General features: G+C 39.6%; 1 protein-coding gene across 4 annotated transcripts in view; it reads right to left on the bottom strand.

Moving 5' to 3' along the window:
- tfg (trafficking from ER to golgi regulator) overlaps positions 1 to 23,995 on the bottom strand; it is a 63,857-nt gene extending 39,862 nt beyond the window's left edge. Inside the window, exons 1-3 of one of the 4 annotated variants that reach the window (XM_069178865.1) lie at positions 23,811 to 23,995; positions 14,499 to 14,712; positions 13,520 to 13,603 (exon numbers count right to left, since the gene is read on the bottom strand). In XM_069178865.1, coding sequence (XP_069034966.1) covers positions 13,520 to 13,603; positions 14,499 to 14,682 — 268 coding nt within the window. In that variant the 5' untranslated portion in view covers positions 14,683 to 14,712; positions 23,811 to 23,995. Of the gene's footprint in view, positions 1 to 13,519; positions 13,604 to 14,498; positions 14,713 to 22,403; positions 22,518 to 23,810 lie in introns of those variants that run through there. The other 3 variants (XM_069178866.1, XM_069178864.1, XM_069178867.1) reach the window with 3 other exon arrangements.
- Between the last annotated feature and the right edge of the window lie 1,403 nt (positions 23,996 to 25,398).

The raw sequence follows: 25,398 nt of genomic DNA, 5'->3' as shown, positions 1-25,398 counted from the left end.
TACAAATGACAAAATATTGCACATAAATATCATATTTAACCATTGTTTTAGTTTTATGTTACATGAAATAAAAACTGCCTGCTTACTCTTATCTTTTTCTGAGGTACATCTTCTGTTGTACAGTATCAATTCAAGACCTGAACCAGGCCATTACTGGATATACTTTTAAAGGTATTACAAATTTTTTAAGGGGACATAATTCCAGGCAGAAATTGCCCCTGGAGGTCTCCAACACATGGGAGTATTAAAAGGCTAAATTCAAAGGATGACTGTGTGCTTAAAAAGACCAGAGAAAACAGGTTTATAGCACAGAACAGCTACTGAATTTTGAAGCTGACAAGACACAGAGCTCAAAGGTTAGTTGATCAAAACAACTTCTCATCTGGATGTTCCCAAACGTTTGCAATTATGCTGTGACTGTGTGTGTGAAGTCTGCAAAATTATATTCATTTGTAATCTAGGAAGACATTCAAGACCGGGAATCTACTCTGCCACAGAAATGTAAACTGCAGCAATACCATACTGTAACAGGATGTGAAAACACAAAAATGTTATTGGAAAAGTTTGTTAAACTGTTTGGAGCCTAATTAATTCACTGACTCAATTTTCCTGGAGGGTACAGGAATGTCAGAGCACATTCTTTTGGAGAGGGAACCTAAAAAAAAAAATGAACTAAACATATATATTCACAACTTCATTCTTACCGTACATTGAACAGCAACAGAACCAATTCCCCAAACTAGCTGATCTGTGAAATGTCCAACTGTACTGCCAAAACTGCTGCACTTTTGTTTGAAATGGTAGATTTGACATATGTTACAGGCAATCCATGAAGTTCATTCTTTACATCTCAGCTTACAGCACTCTTGGATGATCCATCAACCCAGTTTCACTACAGAACTGTACCACAGAGTAGAAATATTGGTCATATGATGTAATGAGATGCTCACACGGGCACATGATGTGCCTACACTTCAGAAAGACTCTGCTGCACGCAAGTGGCAAAACAATGGTAAACACCACCGTCACAACTCACAAAAATATTTACTTTGTACATGCTTCTACTTTCTTTAAGACTTGAAAACTGTATCTTATAGTAAAGTACTTTCTTTTCAAGCATAACATGCTTTCAAGTCTATTAAATACCTTAGGTTAAGTGAACAGCCACTGTAGCCCAGAGAATGCTACTAAAACGCTGCAGCACTACCATCTTGCTGCCAGACGCTGTCAGACCTCAGATGCTAAACAAGGTCTGGCCTGACCGGAACCAGGTTGGGGTATCCCGAAGGAAAAGCACCACACTGCTGTAAGCAGTGCAAGTAGGCCAGTGGGTGAAGCTCTTCCTTTTGGAAGAGAATTCCCAAACCATGCTACAGGCTGGTGACTGGCTCAGCCTGCAGTGGTGCCATCCTTAGGATGAAACAGAGGTTCTGGTTGCTTGTTTATTATACATTCCATCAATTAATCTCTGGGTTTTTTTCATGGAAATAAACCTATCAAGGAAGCCCCGAGAGAGAGTTCTCACCTGAGTAAGGTCTTTATTTCAATATTTCAATATTGCAATATTGGGAGCCCTGTTGCCACTCTGCAAAGTGCATCAGAGACTCCATTCGTTACAAGCAGTACAGGGTTTTTATAAGATGTTGCGCTGTAAGAGAAAGCTCAGCACTTTGTCCCTTCTAACACTTCCCCTTTCCCTAAGACAAAACAGATCAAATCATAAAAACATAAGAAGAAGCACCAGTAGATTTGTTTTTCAAAGCTTATCAGTTACTTTCGGCTAATCTAACGACCCAGACAGCATATATTGTTTTGGTACATTGTCTTCTAAAGGAACCTAAACAGTCCGTACTTTGTTATATATTTTCCTAAAGCTCTCTACATTTTAAAAATCAATTTACTTTTAGATTTCCATTGCAGTTTGTACAGTCTGCTTTTCCGAAGATTCCCCCTTAATTCAGATGTGGTGATGCAACTTCCCTGATGGCTGATATATACAGTATAAAATGCTTCCTTAGGATGAAAAGCATGAAAAGCAGGATGAAAAGCAGCGTATCAATTCAAGCAAAAATGACTGAATATGTTTTAATTATACCCACGGAAGTAATCCTGGTAGAAAACTAGAAACTACCAGCAATCATTTTATACTAAATCCTTATTAACAAGTACTGTAAGCAGAGCTCTCAGAAAATCTATAGTATCACAGAACATGTGAATATGGAAGACGTTATTGCTGCCCATCTTACACCACCAGTATTTTTTTTTAATTGACTCTGAAATACCTAGCAAAAGACAATAATGCCAAGGGAGAAAAGGAAACTGAGCTTACCAGTTTAGTTTTAAATGCATAAATTCACCTATTAATGGGTCTTTAAGGAAATCACTACGAATGTTAGTTTAATCAAAAGAACGCATTACAGTTGCGGAACTCACGGTGTCATAAACCGTCTGCTGCCAACTTTCCAGGACTAGGCACAAAGCTCAACCCGTAACGACCACAAGCTAAACAGATGACCAAGAGCCAGCAGTACTCCGTGTAGGTTGAAACTGAAAATCCCACAGGAACCACACTATGTACACCAGCTGTCATTCCCACAGCTCCTAATTTCTTCCATTCTTCCACAAAATCCCAGCCTGGATGGAAACTAATTCATCAAATGAAAATCTTGAACTATTTAGGGACATATAAAACACTGTCAAGCAAACCTACTTGATGTAGCACTTTATCCTGTGCGAAAAGCATGCTGACCTCATATAGTAACTAGCTTGGAAAGCTACGATAAGCTTGAGAGGCTTCAAAATACTTCAATGTGTAGCTTTATTCCCCATTATGATTTGTAATTCAAACACCATTAGTTACAGGTTTACCCCAACATAATGCACAGTGAAAGAGGATAAACTGTCTCTGACTTGGTGGTCAGTGTAAAGTATTTCCCCAATGTAACGTTCATTATCACCTGTGTTTTCGTTGATCGGTTCTCCTTGCAGGGAAAACTAATCATTAGTTATATCTATAAAAGCTTTAACAATTCCAGATCTATATGTCCCAATTTTCCTTCTCTAGACATAGACATTGTGTTTATATTGTGTTTTAACTACTAAAAACTCTGTTCCAAAGTGAGATAAATATAACAAAATGCACAAGATGTATGTTCTTCTTATGAAAAAGGCACATTTATTATTAATATTTCAAGCTTTACGTCAGCGTTCAGTAGCCTTTAAAACACCAACCACGTGTAAGAACACAAAGTGGTGAAAAGAAACTGCAAATATTCAGCCATTACATGCCATGATTTCCTGTCATATGTTTACAACTCATTTTGGTATTGCCAACTAACCCTATCACAGAAACTACCTTCAGGCTGTACCATTCTCAGACAACACAAGGCCCATGATCAGTCTGTATGCCGTGAACTTGAACAGATTCTGCCCAGTGCCTTCTGGATTACAGGTATGGCTCTGCGCCCACCAGCAGCGAGGAAAGTGTCACTCTTTCTGTAGAGGGAGAGGTGCTTGACCATTTATATACACTGTTACTGTTAGAGTTGGCATCATAAAACTCCTTGTTATGTCCCCCATGGAATAAAACACAGCCTGTGTAATAAGCACGGCCATTGTTTTCCCCACACGTGGCCAAAATCACATTGTAATGACATATATAGTACACGGTTCAACACAATTTGCAGAACTGCTTTACACTATACTGCACCTAATGCTGTCAGAATAATTTGGTTTTCGAATGCACAGTAGTTAAACCTGAAGATAAAACACAACTATTAGGAACAGACAAGCATCAAGCATATGCTTTGTGGTTGTAAGTTAATAAGGTTCTTGAATAAAAGGTGACTTATGAAAGAGTTAACAGTCTACACAAAATGTACACTAGGCATTTTCGCAAATGCTGCATGATGATTCATTTAGTTGTCATGACTTATAAAGATGAACTCTTTGAAACTGATGTTATATCTGTTGATGTAACAACAGTGCAAAGGGGGGCAGGTAATCTAACCTTGGAAATTAAAGTATTTTCTGTTAATCTTTATTAAGGCCATTTAGGCCTGCAACTTCTAGTTTAACTGGTAAGAAGATATTTTCTTCCAATATCCCTTTAGTTAATTTGTTTTGTAAGCTCTCACAATCCCCGTTTTGTAATATAATCGTTAACAAACACTGTTTGAGTTTTAAAAATGACTTCTAAATGAGTGTTTATAAACAAAAAACAGATAAAATGACAGGTTTGCATATTTTCACACCCAACTCATTTGCGGTTTGTAATTATATTGCGTATACTCGGAATTTATAAAATTCAAAAATTTGGAACACCAGATTCACTTTTTTGCAAAATCAAAAATCATTTGTCAAAAAATCGTCTCCAACAGTGGCATACTGTACAAAATCCAACAATTACTGGACAAATATCGCATGGAATAAATGGACTATGGTCCATTTTTAAATATACAAAATCTTGGAGGGTAATTTACAGTACAGGGGAATCAATTCTCAACTAGCAACACATAAAAGACTTTTAAAAAAATTGACTTGGATGTACATTAGATGCATCATTGTACATGACAGCCTGCTGGGATCTGTTTCATGTTCTCAAACAGCCCTCTGCTGAAACCATAAACTTGAATTCCTCAACAGAGGAAAACAAAACCCTTATCCACGCGACTGACAAGACTGTTTTGCTGTCTGTCACCCTCTCCTTCACTGTCAGAGGACTTAAGTACCATTAAAGGTTCTGGCGGCTGGAGAACCACTCAAACCAGATGAGCTATATGCTTCTGGAACTCCATCTCATGACTGTAAAAACCAAAAACGTTCCCCCGTTTCACATTTGACAGATATTCAGGATCGTTAGCAGGGTATTGATTATGATACAGAGACTAATTCCAGTGTTTTATCATGTTTTTGATGTTGTTGCTGTGGCACGGTGTACCATTAATCGTCAACCAAAGCAGACCAAAAAACAAAATCACATTACAGCCACACATGCCTTGAACACGCTCTCCCACGTGAGGTTACTAGCCACATGCTGGGCTTTTTGCTCAAAACAGTATGTGGGCGAAGGGGTTTTGGAGCATACTTTTTTCAGAACTTTCTTTACAGCTCTTTTCCCCGATACCAGCGTGGATAGCATGGCGGCAACTGATAAAGCAAATTCATGACAGTGAAGGAAATGACATCACCCGGCTAGAGGAAAAAGGAGAGATTGTTGCATCAAAGCAAACCAAAAGGACTGTAGACAGGGTGAAGTAATGCAAAGCAGACAATCTCGAAGCTCACAAGCCACAGGGAGAAAAAGGGAGAAACGTACGGCTGCATATCTTTTTCTTTTTTTTAAATCAATTATCTCGGGAGGGAATCATTAGGAATGATTAAAGGATCCTTTCATTCATTTATCCATGTAACCAAAGAACTCACTTCTCAAAACCATAACCAAAAAGAGATGCGACTTATGAAATGTTTTCAAAACAGGGCAGCCGGGAAACGCGACCCAACCATACTGTAGTGTAGATGCTGATACCCTTGCTTCCTTCGAGAAATGTCTCAGCTACCAGCAATCAAATGTGCTGGACGAGCTGCATGCTTGCTCTCAGTGGCATCCTCTTATGTTCTTAAGTTACTGGAGTTACTGAACAAGATTAAATTACCGAGGGGTGAGATTATCCCCAGTTGCAACTAAGCAAGAGGGTAGAAACTGCAGCAAATACATGTAAATTAGCCTTCTTGGCTTCACAAGAAAGCAGGCCTACTTTTACAGTAGAATACTACAATGGAGACTAAATGAAACGAAATGGCTGACACAGTAAATGAGTACCTCACTCAGGTGTTCATGAATTCTTCCAGCAGCAGCTCAAGAATTACTAAAGTAGTGGCCCACCCATGAAATGAAAACGGAACCAAGTAATTACAGACCAACAAGTTTGAATTATATTAATGTGTAATATCATATACAGCCTAAACCATGAACAGAAAGAAAGGTATAGGAATATCCTTCGGGCCTTCTCTTAAACAGAGAATTACTTCCCACTCAGCTGCGCTTCAAAATTAGCCAACTTTCTTGTAAACACAGTAAAAGTTTTGAGAATGTTTCAGTAAAACCACAACTGGCAATATTTATCTTATTCCACGATAACTAAAAAACCATAACAGTTAAAGCTAGGGTCGCACCAGTTAAAGTCTACATTTTGTCTTTTAAAATTTTGTTTTTCTTTCACCAAAACAACAGAAGAAAACTGTAAAACAACCAAGACATTCAACTTCATATTTGCTGGATTTAACACATTTCCACATTTTATGCTACATTTTTATGCTTGGTTTTAGTGAAAACAAAACGGTTATAAAGTTTTGCATGACTGAGAATAAATTAATTCATAACCCTTGATTTTACATATTAGCAATACAATAATTACACACAAAAATAAATGAAGACCACTCATATATACTTCTCCATGCATTGGAGGATGAATTTGGATAAATTTATGGACAAAGAGGGAGATACATTCTTTTTTTAACAGAAACATCTGGCTATGATATTGATATGGATAAGCCGAGTTCCAGAGCCAAAAACTAATGACAGCGACACAGAACAGAATCCTCAGCATGTGAAATCGATTACCCAGTGTCTTACAGAACTCCCAGAGAAGAAGCACTACAACACTTCATGTTCCACATTCTTCCACTGAATGTCTCTCCACTCAGTTTAAAGGCTGATGTGTCACAGGGGTTCATCTACATTGCAAAACTGAGAATTTAGAAGCATAGTTTGTCCAATACTTGTGCTGCTCGTGTATCATGCGATGTCTTTAACAACTAATGGTTTAATCAAGATCTGTACTGCAACTGACTATTACTTATAGGCATTTTCTTGAACTTTAAGATGTTACATTACTGAAGTGAATACATCGCTTAAACCAGAGCTCAACCTGAGATGATGAGGTGTCCAGGGGTTTATTCCCAGAGCTTCACTCAGTAAGGACTTGACCGTATCTAATGACCGAGGTCATTAAGATTGCAACGCACATTAATTTTGTTTTCTAAAAATATAAAATAATTTAAAAGCAGCAGAGGCGGTGATTTGTGTCACACTGCTGCTTATTCTTGCTAACTGATTATAGTTTCCAGATGCTTGGGCTCGATGAGTTTATTGGGAAACACTTCTTTTAAAACCAAGAAAACATCCAAATACAGAATCCATTCAAGAATCTCCAGCATATGTATTTTTCATCTGTACTTGAATCTGGACACAAAACACTGATTTTGGTGGGTGCCTGCCAACAGAAATCTCTTAAGAGGCATGCTTACAAGGGCCAAAAACGCACCTGATCAATATCTTTATTTCATTAAATAGGCAGGTCCCTTTATGTTATTTTTTATTGCATAACATTATAAAATTGTTGCTGATCAGTCCTACACAACTCACTGTACCTTCTGTTAGAGCATTTAACAGAAACCACTTGAACACAATCTGAATAGAAAAACAAAAATAATTAATAGCTTTGTGAATATAAGGCTTTTTTAATTGTTTTTCCCAGACAATTTAATTATTACATACAAGTGATGAGAATGCAATGCATTACCAGAACTGATCTCGTCTTTCAGGCAAATGGGTAAATTCCATTGTTGAAAAAGTTTTCAGGAACTCCTGAAACTCCAGGAAAGATGATTGTGTTGTCGGGGAATAAGTAGGAGTTTGTTGTTAAAAGTGAGTAATAAAACTGAAAATAGGCACATATCAGTGAAAAAAAACATCTGCTTTCTCCTAAATGACATGAGCTAAAACAAAGTGGCTATAGACACCGATTCCAGTAGGCAGTCTTTCAACCTAATCGATCATCCCATTCCTCCAAAATAAACAGGCTGATGTAATCCACTGATTAGAAAATTGTTTCCCTATCAGACATCATGGAATAAATTTTAAAACAGCTTCATGCTGATGCCACGCCATGCAAGGAAATGCAAGTGACTTTGATTTGTTCCGAGTTTCCATTATCTCAGACTCCCACATTGTAATTAGTTCTAGTATTTGACAAAACTAAACAAAACTGCAGGGAAAATTGTTTCATTAGTGTCAGTAGGAGAAACTAGAAAAATGCAAGAAATTTCAAAGACTTCTAAGTCACACTGACACAAAATAAAGTAATATTATCAAGCTGGAAGTTTTGAACAGTAGTACTTTTCTGTAAAGGTCATATATCAGCAACAAAGGATCAGAGAAGCGGCCATCTTGATTTGTGCAACAATTACACTTATGGCCAGCAGCCATATCACTCTGCAACTGATAACGGGCAACCCACTGAAGCTCAGCAGGTGTGAGCCTGGCCAGTACCTGGATGGGAGACCACCTGGGAAAAACTAAGGTTGCTGCTGGAAGAGGTGTTAGTGGGCCAGCAGGGGGCGCTCACCATGCGGCCTTTGTGGGTCCTAATGCCCCAGTATAGTGACGGGGACAGTATACTGCAAGAAGGTGCCGTCCGTCGGATGAGATGTAAAACCGAGGTTCTGACTCTCTGTGGTCATTAAAAATCCCAGGGCGTTTCTCGAAAAGAGTAGGGGTGTAATGTGGCAGCTTACATGAGGTGCGAGATTTTAACTAGTACAAATTGTAGTAAACAGAACCTGTTTACTAAAATTCTTATTTTTTATTTATGATGGCCCCCGACTGTAAAGCAATCGTGGTCTGCAAACCTACAGAAAGACAAAACTATGAAGCAGCAGAGCCTAAAAGCTTACTGCAATAGGGAGATGACATTCCCCTAAGTGCAGTACTGAGAGCATACTAAGAGGAAAAAAATAAGACTTGAGAAATTTATGGCAGCAATAGAAGAACGTTAATCCTATGCTTTCAAATTGTTGACAAAAATGGTGCTCGTTAAAAGTTTGGGGTCTGTATTAACAGTTGTACGAATATGTTGATTCCACTCTGCTTTTAATGAGGTTTGCTTTATATAGCTGCATTTGTTGCAGCATTCTTCAAGGACTGCTGTATGATGTCATGAAGCTATTTCAACAAAAATCTGAACAGATTCATCACAGTCCGCAGAAAGCTCTAGAGGGTTGCTATAGGAGTGACCTCAATCTCTTTACTCAATTATTTTGGTTTTGCACTGTTATGGTCCTAACTTCTAGAAGCTCTGCAATTGCCGAAGGCAAAGATAAATCAAAGATTCTTTTGGTGAGCGCTGTCCCCCGTTTCTCAGCTGCACGGGAGGGCTTGGAAAAAAAAGGTTTTCTCTGAAAAATGCTAGTGACGTCAGACGGCGAACAGCTGGAGCAGCAATCGCTTTGCCACAATAATACTAATAAAGTTTCCTGCGCTACGAGAATGTTAACAATCATAATAAAGCAGGATAGATCCCTTCACTATGAGGATATGGCCATTACCTGGCTCACACTCACTGTAATGTAATGTGTTCCTTACCTGAAAACCAGAACTTTCACACAACACTGAGACAAGGGATGAGAGGGAAAAATCACACCTGAGAAATGCACTTTTACTGCAGTTGAACATTTTCCCGATATACTGTAAGTGGGTGATACTTGAGCGCACCAAACCAGCGCTTCTCCCTCCTGTCTTGACACGGAAGTGGGGGGAAAAAAAACTATAATTACTTATAAGGCTAAGAGAGCAGAATTGAATAAAGGTATTTGATCAATTATTTGTACGCTGTACAAGAAAAACCCAAGCTTTAAAAAAAAAAGTACCATGGTTATGCAAGCTGATGTACTTGCATAACAGCCATATCACCCTGCAACTCACAACTGGCAACCCACTGTAGCTCAGCAGGTGTGAGCCTGGTCAGTACCTGGATGGGAGACCTCCTGGGAAAAACTAAGGTTGCTGCTGGAAGAGGTGTTAGTGGGGCCAGCAGGGGGCGCTCACCCTGCGGTCCATGTGGGTCCTAATGCCCCAGTATAGTGATGGGGACACTATACTGTAAACAGGTGCCGTCCTTCGGATGAGACGTAAAACTGAGGTCCTGACTCTCTGTAGTCATTAAAAATCCCAGGGCTCTTCTCGAAAAGAGTAGGGGTGTACCCCGGTGTCCTGGCCAAATTTCCCAATGGCCCTTACTAATCATGGCCTCCTAATAATCCCCCTCTATGAATTGGCTACATTACTCTGCTCTCCTCCCCACTGATAGCTGGTGTGTGGGGAGCGTTCTGGCGCACTATGGCTGCCGTCGCATCATCCAGGTGGGGCTGCACATTGGTGGTGGTGGAGGGGAGTCCCCATTACCTGTAAAGCGCTTTGAGTGGAGTGTCCAGAAAAGCGCTATATAAGTGTAAGCAATTATTATTATTATTATTATTATTATTATTACTGTATCAACTGTACTATTCTTGAAAGAAAGTATAAGAAGAAAAAGGTTTCCCAGACAGAGGCAATATTCCACAGGGATATTCCAAAAGCCCAATACGTAATATGTAAATTCCTGAATAGTCAAAAACGTACAGACAAAAATGTGAACATATCTGATGGGGTCTGTTAATGAGGCTGCTCAGCAAACCAAAGACAAACCTACACTCCTGATGTATGCTTAAGCCTATACCAAGATTTGGCAGCAACTGAGTCACAAACTTCTTCAACAGATTTAGAAAAATAGTAATGAATCATTTGACTCAAGTTGCTAAAAATCAGAAATTAAACCTTACTAATAAGAACTGGAATTATTTTAATTGTTCCATGATGCACACATTAAACATTAAAACACTTCAAGCAAAAGCTGGTATGTCTGTAAAGCCTACCTCCCCTGAGTGCTTATAATTTAAGGATATATCCTGCTTAGCAGTATTAAATTAATTTAACAAATTAATTCCCAAAACATTACATCCAAGCAGTCAGTGCACATATGTTGCCATTTTAATGTACAGTGCATACTATACATACACCAGAACAAATACACATTTTGCTTTTTATATATGTGAAGCAGTTTATTAACTTTTTCTACCAAACAAATGCTTTCTGGACATGCTTTTCTAAATCAAAACGCATTTGAATAAAATGACAGAAATTAATGGTTGAAAGTTTTCTTAAGTGGAATATCCTGGAAAAGCTGCTTATGAAAAAGACACATTGGTGTCACATCATTTCATCTTCTAGACAATGAGGAGAAACAACAAAAAAGGCAAACTAAATATCAGGATATGTACTGCCCTGCAGAATTATCTATATCTCTGACGAAATACGAAAAAAACAACATGTTGTATTCTGTTTTCCTAAAATTGTTATAGCTTAATCTTAGTAGCAGACTTAAATCAAAGCCAAAGACAGAGCAGTCATATTTGTCAGAATTAATTTAATTCCAGAAAACATGAGGGTCACAGTCCTATAGTTGGCATTCTGTAAATCCTTCTCTGGCAGGCAAAAGATTGAAAAGATTCCTCCAGCAGTGTTCTATGTGGTTTGGGTAAATCTGAGGGAGATTTCTGAACATTAATCCAAGCAAAATTGCTCCAGATCCTTCATGCTCTTTGTCTTCAAACCACAAATGTTTGATTAGACTGAATTTTGAAGATTGAGACAAACAGCTCAGAACATTTTTTGGATGTGCAGTTAACCACTTCTTTGTCAATTTGGAAGTATGCTTTACATCACTGTCATGCTGGAATGTCCAATTTCGGTGAAACCTGAGCTTCTCGGCTGTAGAAACTAGGTGTTTGGCCAACATGTCCTGCTAAACGTTGGAGTTTAAGACTCCCCCTATCATAGCAGATGTTCCGGGGCCTGTTGATGCAAAACAACCCCAAAACCATCAACCTCCTAAGTAGGCATGTTATCTCAACATAAGTTTCAACCTTTTTTATGCCAAACAAAACGCTGATCATGCATTTGATCAAGATCGATTTTCATTTAATCTGACCATGATATATGATTCAAATTATGACCCCGGTGTAGTCTGGCAAATTTGAGATGATTCTTTTATGGTTCGCCTTCAGAAGAGGCTCATTTCAAGCAAAATGACACCGAATTGATGATGGAGATACTGAATTTCAGTTTTCAATACTTTGTATGCTTAAGATGCCAGTTAGTGTTGTAGATCTCCAACTGTTACGACTGCGATTTACAGGTGTCTCAGCCTGTGTTGCGAAGATAGAATTGCACCCTCATTCCTAAAACATCTTAATAATGGACACTACTGTGGAAGTGCTAGATTCAGCTTTTGTGGCACCGTTCATAGCCAGTCATAAGCTGTGAATAATGGGCTATAACATTCAGCAACTTTAGGTTAAGGTATAATGATTTCTTGATTACCTGGCAAACTTCAGGGCTCTATTAACAAAACTTACTAGTTTCGCTTTCAAGATAACTGGGAAAAATGTTGCAATGGAAAAAAAAAATCAACCCTACAGTACAGGTTCGGATAGCGGAACAAAACTGCTTTCCGAAAGATGAAAACTATAAAGATCGTGAAAGTACTGTAGTTTTAGTCAATACGAAATAATCTTTTTGTCTAGATCCGAACATTTTATCTTACTTACTTCTTATTTTATCTCTAAACTATCATCTGAAAAACTGGTTTATTTACCTGGAACAAATGTTTCAATCAAGGAATTAAAATACTAACAACTGCACATATTGCTCCAAATGAAATGCCACGCCTTCACTGCAATAACAGCTATTTATTTGCACTATTCTACAGTCAGACCAAAAATGCAAGAACACAAATGGCACACAGATGCTACTGAAAAACAAAAGCTGTCTCTGTTGAATTGACGCTTTAAGCAAGATATTTGTTTCCATCAAGCACAGGGCCTGCAGTGGAAAGACAGCTCTAGCTTGTTGGCAGAATATGGTTTCTGTTTGAGCATACAGATTTAAACAGCGTGTGTAGCGGTGAGGTAGGGGGGTGGAGATGCAGTTACTGTCTTCCCTCCCAGTAATTTCCGGTGATTAATACAGACGACAGACACCAAATCTATTGAAGCAAAGTCTTTTCATCCTTACTCTAAGTGACTGGAAGGCTAATACTGCAGAAGCCATTTCTGTAGCATTTCAAAGACAAAAGGAAGGGACTTCAAAGGCAAATGATGAGCCATTGGGTTCTGTTGTTAAAGAACTCTGAAAACCACCTGCCATTAAAGGAACAGTGTAAACTACTGCCTGTATATACAGCACTGCATGATTCACAGTCATTTCACAACATTTACTTTTCCTTAATTTCATGCATTCGGAAAGGTTCCTCTAAAAGTAATTTTGCACAAGGCATTGCAACCATAGTTTAGGCAGTTAGCTGAAAAGTTCAAGAAAAACTTGTTAAGAAGTGGCACATATATTAAAAGAGTATATTAAAAAGTCATGTGTAAAACATTTTAATAACTCCTATGTAAATATGAAATATCCAATGTGTAAATGTGTAAAAGTATGGACATTCAGTGACTTCTACATAAAGGAATTTACCATTTCTTTAACAAAAAAAAAAGCTTTCAAGTACTCTGTTTGCAGTGGAGTTATGGGTCCCTCCAGTGGCAAAATCAGATATCTCATTATGTAAATGTCCTAGTTCTTGCTTACCGAACAGAGTGAGCTTCAGTATTCTGCTGCACTGGATGGCAAAGGAGAGGTCAGAACTGTCGAAAATGGTGATTAGATCATCGTCTGCAAGGAAACATGAGGTATAAAGACAGAAAATTAAAGAAGCGCAGTGCAATCCTTGTGGAGTCAAGCACAGTTTTTGCAGTAGTGTCAATGGACCGTGAACCACAGATTAAAAGGTTTAATGTATTGTGAGTAAGGTTACATATGAAGTCTTAATTTACCAGGAACAAACTAACCGGTTTTGCAGTTCTGGGAGTACTGAGATCAAAGATATCTCTTGTGCAAACACTGGGTGAGATTTTAAAAAACTCAGATACAGGTGTTTTTGCACCAACACTTAGCACTTGGTCGCTGCTTTGTTTTACGGACAGCCTTGTTTTTAAAAGCAGCGTCTTCATTAATAACCCTCCCGTTATTGTCATCACGCTTTTCAGGTCAACACGCGAGGCCTTACTTTGCCTCCCCAGACACAGTGCGATTTATTCGGTCAACCGGTTGTCAATGCTGCTCATTCCTATTGGAAATACAAGACCAGGTGGATCGAATAACATTTCCCTCTGCTTGGCTTTCCCCTCCCCCTGCACCCCGATTGGGTCCTGGAGATTTCTACCCCAGAGCCTCGCATGCAGCAGGACACAAACATGCCATTTAAACTCTTACAAACCACCACCCAGCTACTGTAAGCAAAGAGAACAGATTTAACATTCGCGAGTCAGCTAACGTTACTTTTTGTACAACACAACTGGATACCAAGAACAAAGGTGTACAACATCATTATTATTGAATTGACGGTTTTAGTTGTTACACAGGTGATTGGCTTTTATATACAACGGGCATACGAAAAGTATGCATGTGGCACCTAAGGAAACGAAATGAAATTGCCTGCCTCTTCCTGGAAGTTAACAGGAGCTCAACATGTGACCAGTGGTCAACGGCTCAGAAACGTCAGCAGTACCTTCGTCCTTGTATTTGATGGTGACCTCGTCACTGCTCTGCAGCTTGCCCCTGAAGACCCTCTGCATCATGAGCACCAGCTCATCGTAGGTGATGTCCTCGTTGTGGATGGGGATGCGGCGGATGTCATCCCCCAGCTGAGCTTTGATGATCAGCTTCCCACTCAGGTCCAGCTGGCCGTTCATGGTGCTCCCCTCTTCAGCCTGCCTGCTCTCCTGGAGAACACACACGGACACACGCCGGGTGAGCCACGAAAGCACAGAGAGGAGGATCGTTCTCGCACCTGCCGCTAGCATTGCATTTGGATAGCACCGTCGCTAAACCAGTTTCCCTATGTTTGCTCAAAAAAAATTTTGGGATATTCATGGGATTGCAAAGGGTAGGCAAAGCAGCGAGGCTTCCCTTCTTCTTTTCCAGCTGCTGTGCAGGTGGAGAAAATGAGGGCGGCGATTACGCAGGCACACATCTTTTGTGTCACGGCCTACTCTTCCGTCAGCACGATGTCCTAGAAACGCAAGTCCTGTCCGGCAGTCTGCAGTAAGAAGCACATCAGCACAGCAGTAATAAGTAATTCAATTTCAAACCCCGATGGAGATGGATAGTGGTATTGTTATCTTCAGACACCTACAAAAATGAGTATCCCTCCTTGCACTGAAAGGTGTGACTGGCAGAGACCCATACAGTACATACAATCCCCTCGCTCAAAGATGTGTGTGGACAAAGTAAAGAAACGAAGGGTTGACTTCGTTTCTAGATGGTAGAATCTGCTGCAACATTTAGTTCAGTTTAAAACACCAGATATTTTCCCTTTCATTTTCCAAAAACATTTTCTGTATTTTTTACACTTACTTTCCAACAAAAACAAGTGTTTCTAACCATTCGTTATCCCACCTCTTTACGTGTACATCAGATTAAATGTCTCACTTTCTTTTGTGTTTTTCTAAGGACTGAATCTCCCAATGACAGATATAACGCATGAAACCTGTTTAATTTGATTCATTTAAAAGACAAAAGCAGACCAAATGGATCATTCTACTATAGTTCGCAGTTATACATACAGAAACTGTACATGTTAATGAGAAAACAATGCAATCAAAAGGCCTTAACCTAGCCTTATTATCTTTGAGGCACATGCAGAAAGGAAATGTCCACTTACTAACTTTACAGTTCAAAGAAATAGCAGCTTCTTATTTTACAGACTGTGAATCAAGTTCAATAAAAACTTTGATCCACCTGCCAACTTCAAATTCTACATATGTCTTGCAATCAATAGCAGATTTCTATTAGGGAAGAAACACCTTGTATACTTGCAGGCAGGTTGAAGTGACAGGGAAATCTTCAGCAAAACTCCCTTATATCATTATGCCTACAGATGGCGGAAGTAAACCACAATATTATTACAGGGGAACTGCAGTCCCAATTTTTTAGACCGGTTATGAAATCTCGGTAACAAAATTAATTCATTGACCTTATTGCAAAATTTAGCAAATTCTAAATAAAGCAAAAAATCGTGAACTTTGTGAAAGTCCTGCATGGTCGCCATGTTGTTGCAAACCACTGGTCATATGTAGAATCATCCTTCTTGATCTCAGTGCTGCCTTTGACACTGTTGACCATAACATCTTGCTTTCTCGTCTCGAGACTGTGTTTGGAGTCTCTGACACTGCCCTCAAATGGTTTAAGTCTTACCTCACTGATCGCTGTCACTTTGTCTCTCTCAATGGGTACAGTTTTGAAATTGGTCTTGTCAAGTCTGGTGTCCCTCAGGGCTCAATACTGGGCCCCTTGCTCTTCAGCATTTACATGTTCCCACTTGGTCAGCTTTTAAGATCACATGGCCTCAGCTTTCATTTTTACGCTGACGATACTCAAATATACATCCATACCAAACCCGACACTGATGTGGCTGTCTCTATTCTATCTAATTGCATCTCTGACATAAAAATTTGGATGACTCAAAACTTCCTTCATCTTAACTGTGACAAGACTGAAGTCATGCTTATTGGTACCCCCCATCAACTTTGTAAAGCCAGTCCTGTAACCCTGTCTGTAGATGGCTCTGTACTTGAGCTCCAATCAAAATTGAAAAACCTTGGGGTTATATTCGATTCTGGCTTAACATTCGACCCACATGTACAGCATACTGTCAAAACATCTTTTTTTCACCTTAGAAATATCGCAAGACTACGCCCTATGCTATCATTAACTGTGGCTGAAAAGCTGATCAACATATTTGTATTCTCTCGAATTGACTACTGCAATGCTCTGCTCCCTGGGGTATCTAAATCTACTCTGAACAAGCTGCAGTATGTCCAAAATTCAGCAGCCAGAATCCTGACCAGATCTAGTGCAAGTGTTCACATTACTCCTATCCTGGAGTCCTTGCACTGGCTTCCGGTCAAATTCCGCGTAGACTTTAAAATCCTCATGCTCACCTACAAGGCTTTACATGGCTTGGCACCTCAATACCTGTCTGAACTTTTATCGCCCTACTCCCCACCTCGCAACCTCCGCTCTTCAAATTCTGCCCTCCTTACTGTCCCCCAAGCCCGTCTACATTGTATGGGCGACAGGGCCTTCTCCTGCTATGCCCCCAAGCTCTGGAACTCCTTGCCCAAGGATATTAGAGAGTCACCTTCTCTAAACTCCTTCAAATCCAGACTCAAAACCCTCCTTTTCAGAAAAGCCTTTACTTAACTGCTTCCATTCTTCACCCCTCTGCTCTTCTTAATACCATCTTCCACGGTCTCCTCTATTGTTATTGGTGTATTGTTGTAATTATAATTGTGTCCTGTCTTGTGAAATTTTCTTATTTATTGTTGTAGTCTTCTTATTTATTGTTATTGTCATCCTGTAAAGCGCTTTGAGAAGCCACCTTTAAAGGCGCTATATAAAATAAAGTTTATTATTATTATATTATTGCCACAGACGAGAGCGTTAGTTTGTGAGAATTGTGATTTAAGCCAGCCCTTCCTGCTCACTAGTCCCTGTAATGACTGATGTACAAGTAAAAAACTATAGGCTGTGCAGTAGACATTTCACTGCAGGCATGTTCCAATGTGATCTTCATGCAGACATGACACACAGTATTTATCGGCAAAACAGTCTCAAAGTCCAGACCGATACTGGTATTGGATTAAAAGAGACATATTCACAAGCCTGGTTGTTTATAATTCATCACTGGAAGTTTTGTTGCCTTATTGTGAATCGCAGACTACGACAGCAATATGGAGCTGCAAATACTGGGAAATGTGATCTATTTTGTGATGTAAATTGGAGGTTTTACACAATTTTACTTTCATTGTAGTTTGAAATGCACTCAATGCAGATTGTTTCTAACCCTGGTAGGAAAGAAATGATCTGTCGGGTTCACTGAGAAAGGCGCAGTAAGTTTATTGTGTATGCATACAGGAATTGCCACAGGAGCAACGGGTTATTCAAAGTACCAGCTGTAACTTTTCCCATTTATATAGACAAGCAGCTTCAAAAACAAGCACAAAAAGGAATAGTTAACATATTTGTGCAGTAAAGCGTAAAGCAAAGATATCGCAGGACAAAGAGCTTATTTACAGCTCCAGACATCTACTCCCTACTAGTCCTTGAACATTATTTTTTAAGCCCAGTGCAATTTCAGTGCTGCATAAACTTATCTATTGCTGCTGTTACTCCTCATGAAGTTTTTCTGTCCGGACAACTAAAAGCTACAATGTGCTCTTAGCCCTTGCCTTCACCCCAAAATATAAAAAAAAGAGGATTTTGCTATACATACAAAGGGTGTCAGAACCGAATGACCTTCTTAGTAGCAGTATTATCATACCGTCAAATCAACTTGTGACGCAGAGATAAATTTATGCAATGAGTCATCATACAACCAGAGAAATGCCAGAAAACAAGGAATGATTTTCTCTAGAAAAGTAGATAAGCTTGAAGAGAGCTGCATTTAGAAAGCAGCCATATTTGGCTCTTCCCACATATGAAAAAAGATGCCTTTTGCTCCCTGAGGAATAAAGATACAATTTGGGTAATGATCCTCTTCCAACTCACACTGATCGCCCATAGTTTATGAGGATCTCCACAAATGAGTAGAGAATAAGATCAGAAACACTGTGCTACTCTTTTAGCTCAATATACTGGGCAAGGGGTGTAACTTGCATACAATGTGTCTGTATCCAAAGGGACTACGTAAGCATCCATGAATACTGCTGTGTGCCAATTGGGTTATCAATAAATTAAAGGTAAAACAATGGTATTTTGGGAGCATTTGGTTAAGCTTATTGGAGCTCAATAGCTGCCTCTTATCTTAGGATGCAGGCAGTCACTCTAGAGCCAAGGTGGTCAGGCAATTTTACTATTCCTCTTTTACTAATATTTAATAATGTGTGGAACTTTTATTGTATTTCATATCAGTTGTTATTATAATTAAGTAAGGGTGAACAGATTTTTGCTTTGTTGGTGTTTGGAAGATTACCATAGGACTGAGAAAATAATTATTAAGGCTTGTCTGCATAACTCTTGACTCCGTAGACGACATATCAATCTTAATTAAATGGTAAACGTAACCACATGATGTTTGATCTGAAAGTTTTACCATTCCCTACCAATAATGAAGGTGGGGGATCAGGGATGCACTTTATACAAATACATTCAAAGTCGAGTATCCCCAGTAATTCTGAGAATTTGGCTCCAGTGCAATGAAGAACCTAATCTTAGGAAAGCAGGCATTGTCCTCTGGCTGTGTATGTACTGCATTTCCATTTTTGCATTATCCAAAAGGGTAAGGAAATCATTGTCTTATATTGTTATTTTGTATTGGGTTTATGTTGAAAGGTTCTTTTTTGTTGAGCATCCATACAGATGTAAATGTTGCGGGTTGGTATTACATAAATAACTGTTTGCCACTTTGTTCATGACTCCACTACCTTACAAACACGTTCCTATAGGCATTACTGTCAGGTTTTCCCTCACGAATAAGGGGTGTGCAGTTCTAAAGTCCAGCAATTACCACACCGGAATCAAATAAAAACAGAACCGATTTGTAATTTACATCGGTCGCAGGGAAATGACAGAATAAATGAAATCTTGTACCATGGGAGGGAAGGACACGTTTTATTCTAGCTGTCACCATAAAATAAGAGCTGCGGTATTAAACCAGACTGCGAACAGATGCAATACCATCACCCCAAAAAAACTGAAGTTCGGTAGAGATCATACACTCAAGGTAGGGCTGGGCGATAATTCGATATTGATCATTATCACGATATAATTTTCCTCTATATAATTTTAACAAAAGTTAGATAAATGTTCGATATATGTTAATGCTTTGCGCATGATATGCGCATGCACACAAAATACTGCGTGAGTGCGGGTGCGTGTTGCAGACCGGACAGCTAACGGGGTGTTGTTTACCCACACGGTGGTGGCTGACAGGATTGACGTTGAACGACCCGCTCCAAGGACGATGACGTCATCGACAGAAAAGGTCATTCAACTTCGGTAATTTGGAGATATTTTGGCTTTTTACGATCAGACATAAAACAGAGCACTTTAAACTTTGCGGTCTGTCTGAGCCGTCTGCTATGTGTGTTTTATCACACTGCAGTATTTAATTTTTCTATTAAGATATTTATTTTGTAAATTTTACTAATGCATATTTTGACATAAAAAAAAGACTTGAATACTCTCTACCTCAGATTTGTTTAATGTTTCTGCTGTTTGGCAAGTGTTTGTGTTGTTCTTAAAATAAAGAGTTGTTTAATTTACCAATTAACTGTCTGGTTTCTTCAGCTTTCACTCAGGATAAAAAATCTTTCTTTAAACTCGAAAGAAATCATGATTTGACATTTATCGTGATAATTATCGATATCGACTGATATGAAAATATTTAGCGTGATAATGACATATCGCCCAGCCCTAACCCAAGGTGTCTCATGTATGGGATTTGAGACACAAATCTATATTCTATCAAGTGCAGTTCACCCCAGTACATATGTGGGGGAAAAAATTTTAATATTGAAAGCCCAGCTGGAGTGAATTTGGAAATCATCATCATCTTTATCAATCTTAGGTTTTCAAGTTCTGGTTAGACAGAGGCCTTTACGATGGGGTCTGATTTGGGTGCAAATTCTCCGGTGTGCCAAAAAATATAAATTTGGGACCGTGCATACACATATATTCATGAATTCCCTAAAACAATAAGGGAAGGATGCTTATTTACAGATATTCCACACAGCAAACAAAGTTAACTATCCATTAAAATTGTAAGTCAGTGCTAGGCTTTGACAGTGGAGCCTCTGTTGATAAAATCTTGCACCCAACTGTTAAATTCTTACTTGCAGCTTACATGCAATGTTCTCTGTGAATGTATTGTATAAGGGTACACTGACATTTGCAGTAAAAATATCCCAATACAAGTATACATCAGCAACCAACAAGAACTTATTTGAGACCTGCCTGTGCAGAAAGAAGTAAAAAAAATACTTCCCGATTCCAAGACAGTGAGAAAATTCCTAATGAAGATGCTTTAAAAAAAAGCAAGAAGGCTACATCAAAATAAACTTTTTCATTTCCAGAGTCTACATCAGATAAAGCAAGAAAACTGAATCTAAAGCATACTATATTTCAATAAGGGGAAAAAAAGTGTGCAGAAATGAACATTTAAAACAACAGCAGGTAGTGGGGTAATATCTTCAACAGTCACGTAAAGAAAATAAAGTCAGGTCATCTCAAGCACCCTGCAGTCTGCTGTCAACAGATATGCCCTCTGGTCTGCCTACTGAAGAAGACTATGCTATTCAACGAAGAGGCTAACAGGTAGTTAAAAGGCAAAACACATGGCCTGTTTGTAGCTCAAAACAAGAAATAGTTTCACATAATTTGCTACATGGCACTTCTGCGTAAGAAAACCTCTGTGGACACTGAAACGTGCAGAGAAGATCAGGCAAATGGCAGAAAGTGTCAAAGGTGAATTGGCTTGTCAGTTTAAGACAGAGCTCATTATCTGTTGGTTCTCACTGATGGGAAAAGACGTTTCAGCTAAGCCATGTGAAACTCTTTACAAGAGACTACTTGAAGCATGCCAATTGACTTGTTGAACAGCTATCACTGAAGCATTCGAAGGTAAATGAGTGAGCAGCTAAACAATTTTCAGTGTTCCATACGGTATTTTATACTGTATTAAAGTATTTTATACTCTACACTGACTTGTATAGTGACTATCGTTTAATTATGTTTTTAGACATGTCCACTAAGATTAGTCTGGATTATTTAAAAAACTTCTGTCTACTTTTAATCTTCTTACAATGACTTTCTTCTCCACCAGTTTCTTGCATATTAGTTTCAAGCGTGTTTAAAGGGAGCCATCAAAAATGAAGTTAATTTAGCTTGACTGATCACCCTATTTCCAAAACAAAAGCACCAAAATGATGTCGCTAGCTTTATTGAAATTTCAAACTGAACAAAGAACATCCGGGGAACTTGATTCGGGTGCTCAAAATCTGATAGGTGCCGAGCAATTCAACTCGGGAATAGTCGCAATTCAAGGACAAAGGAAAATAATGTGGAAAATAAGGCTGGGAGCATTCAGGTAGGAAAACGGCAGACACTGCATGTACATGATTGTGGAAACGTGGAAAATTCACACTCACTGACACATTTTGGAAGCCGACTCAGTGCGATCCATTAAACAACGGCTTGATGTAATTGGTGGCCCACTTAATTATTAGAAAAGTAAAAATGAGCAATGAGACAGATCCCCTCTCATACCCATCCATTCTCGAGACGCTGATGTGGCGAGTGTACCCTACTGTGACAGCTCCGAGAAAAATATAGGACTAGTATTTTAAAATTATCCCGCTGATGTACAGTTTACAAAACTAGATACAGTACAGACAGAGGCTTGTTTACTCACTTTAAGGACATCTTTACAGCTGCTGCTCTGCTCACAATCCAACTTCAACCTGAGTTAACCTGCCGAACTGGCTACAGCTCGCAAGTATCCTGCCTTTCCAGCTTTGTCACCGCAGAACCTGCTCAAATCAGACTGCAAGAGGGGAGTTACAGCACAGGTTGCTGCAGCACAGCCTTTTACAACACTACTTCGTTTTCACAAGGTGAAAAGTAACGGTACAGAGACCAAAGCTCAAATCTTCTCTCCATATCAACATAAGTCTTCAGCTCTGCCTGTCAGTCATTTTTATCACACTTGTTTTATAGCTATTACCTTTTACACCATTACACGTCTTGTTTTGTCATTGGTGACTCAGCAGCTACCCGATGATAACGCAGAATATGGAGATTGAAAGTGGTTGATGCAGAACAATGGATAAATAGTACATTTATCACTGGGCATTTCATCTCTGGGTAAATGCATTTCAAATAAAGACGGACTGTATAACTGTTTATGCGGTTTTTGTCCCCTTCTATTTAAAACACACATGTTGCAAACCCTTTTAAAAAATTAAGATTTCGACATTAACACATTTACAGTATTTAGACGTCCCTCTGAACAATTCCAAAGCTATTAAGAAGCCACCATCAGTACTTTTGAATGAAGTTTTTTTTGTTTCAAATACAGCATCTAGCCGGCTTTTAAGGTGGGATTTCAATAGCTATATAAAAACTAACATTAATAAATCAATTTTAAAATCTGATCATCCCCAGAGTGCCAATGAGGTTTAAAAATCGCCTATATAACACACCTGAATAAAAAATAAATTACATGCGAGTTGCACAACACCGGTGAGTTTCAGAGAGAAAGATTGTCTTGATTGTACTTCACATCTCCAGCTGCAGCACTCTTTATTCGAATACGTATAGGATATTAAAATGTTTGTTTTTACAAAGTAAATTTGTATGCACAAGAACCGGACAAAACATATCAACGAAACAAAACCCCAAATCCTCTCTATTCTCCAGCTGGTAACAAGAGGCCTGTATTTCCCTGTGTCACTACAGGATATTCACGTCTGCCAAATAGTCACCCCCTCAGAAACACACAGCTCACAAAAGCGACCTGAAGGCAAATCCACTTCCTGCAAAAAAGGGGTCCCACGCCTTTCATTTTCTTACCGGCGGCGTATGACACCAGATTTGCAGCTGGACCAAAGCAAGAAGCCATACTCAACCTTCAAAGCCACCGGCGAGCACATTGCACGGTTTGAAATCTTTGACCGAGCTGGCTGTTACAAATTCGCGTGAAAGTGACAACACGGCAAACATGCCACATCACGCCTCACATGAACCGCACGCAATGAGAGATCGCCCGTCGGGTGCACACCCCGTTGCCTTTCTTCACGTGTAAAAGCTGAGGACGTACAAGCTGGGTTTGTTAAAGACCTGTGATGCCCCGACCTTTGCCTGTGGTCTGCAGACGCCCGGGTGTAGCTGCTGTTTGTCGAGGGCCAACTTTCAGATCTTCACACCAGGAAATCTTTCCAGCTGAACTGGACGTGGCAAACAGAGCCGCGCAGCCGCAGTGCGCCCCCCCCCCGGTCTCCCAGACTTCAAAGCGACAAAGTGATCCAGGAGTCTCGCGGCTTGCGCAGGCTTTGCAGTCGGGAGCGCTGACACATTTATAGAAACATCCTGTACTCGCCTTCGCCTCATTAAAAAATCAAAACAAAACAAAAAATAGTTTTAAAAGAACACGCCCAAAGCGGGTGATCGATTACTTTTGTTTATACTGAAGTCTCTTTTTTTTTTTCTGAGGTGTTCAGCCCAAAATGAATTTAATTGCGGAAATGTTTATAACTAATGTTTGTCGGTCGTATCACAACTTTTACGGCTCTATTTTTTCCAAGAGGTGATTTTTTTTTTAAGTCTGTGATATATTTTACGGTACTATTAACCATTCGGAAGTGGTACAACTGATTATATTCAGTTCTGGCTGAGCAGTGTTGTCAAAGGCTGTTTTGTATAATGGCATTGTTGTTGCGTTGTATTATTGCCCTGTATGTGCATGTTTATTAGCTTTTGATGTGCAAGACAAATTCCCTCAGGGCCAGTAAAGGTTAATTCATTATTTTGAGTCAATACTACAGGAACTGTGACTTTTCTCTGCACAGAACCATGTGTAACACTAACACAGAAAGGGGCTTATGGACATGGCCAGATTGCAGTGGAGCCAGGGCCCAACTCAACAACTCAACAGGCACAAGGCAGGATACACCCTGGAAGGGACACAAGTCCATCAGGGGGCACACGCTGATACAAAACACACACACTCACACCAGGGACCACTTTCCTAGATGCCAATGAGCCTACCAGCATGTCTTGAACCCAGGGCCCCAGCACTGCGAGGCAGGAATACAAATCACTGCTCCACCATGCCGCCCCCTAATAACCCCGTTCAAACACATAATCACAACATTTTAGGTCATCGGAGTGACCGCAAGAGGCGGTACTCAAAACTCTGTCATAGAATGGAATAAATGGGAATGGGGGTCAACCGAGGTCAAGGACTATGTTGACTTAAAGTCCGCCAGTGTGTCGGTGAGGCTGGTGCATTTGGCTTCCTTGTTCTGGGTCTTCCCATTGGTCAAAGGTCCTTGCCCAGACCCTTTAATTACCACCCAGGTGACGTGGGCTTGTGTGACAGGTCTGATTGGGCCTCCTCCTGAGGTGAGGGGGCGCTAGAGCAACCTATGCATACACAGTGCATCGGTACCCCTGGCCAACTGCCTACAGTGCATAGCCAGCAGCCCCTAGCAGTTAAAGCAGAACTGCACTGCTATTTTTATATTTTCTGTGTTAGAAAGAATCAGCGTCGATGAGTGCATTTCAGACCACAATGAGAGTAAAATGTGCACAGTGACTTGTAAAACCTCCAATTTCCATCACAAAATAGCCGAAATATCCAGGTATGCGCAGCGCCATGTTTTGATGTACAGTACCCAAACTTTCCG

Source organism: Lepisosteus oculatus, chromosome 15 (genome assembly GCF_040954835.1).
Source record: "Lepisosteus oculatus isolate fLepOcu1 chromosome 15, fLepOcu1.hap2, whole genome shotgun sequence".
Classification (NCBI taxonomy): Eukaryota; Metazoa; Chordata; class Actinopteri; order Semionotiformes; family Lepisosteidae; genus Lepisosteus; species Lepisosteus oculatus.
Note: the sequence above shows the minus strand (reverse complement) of the source record. Positions and strands in the feature narration are given on the sequence as shown.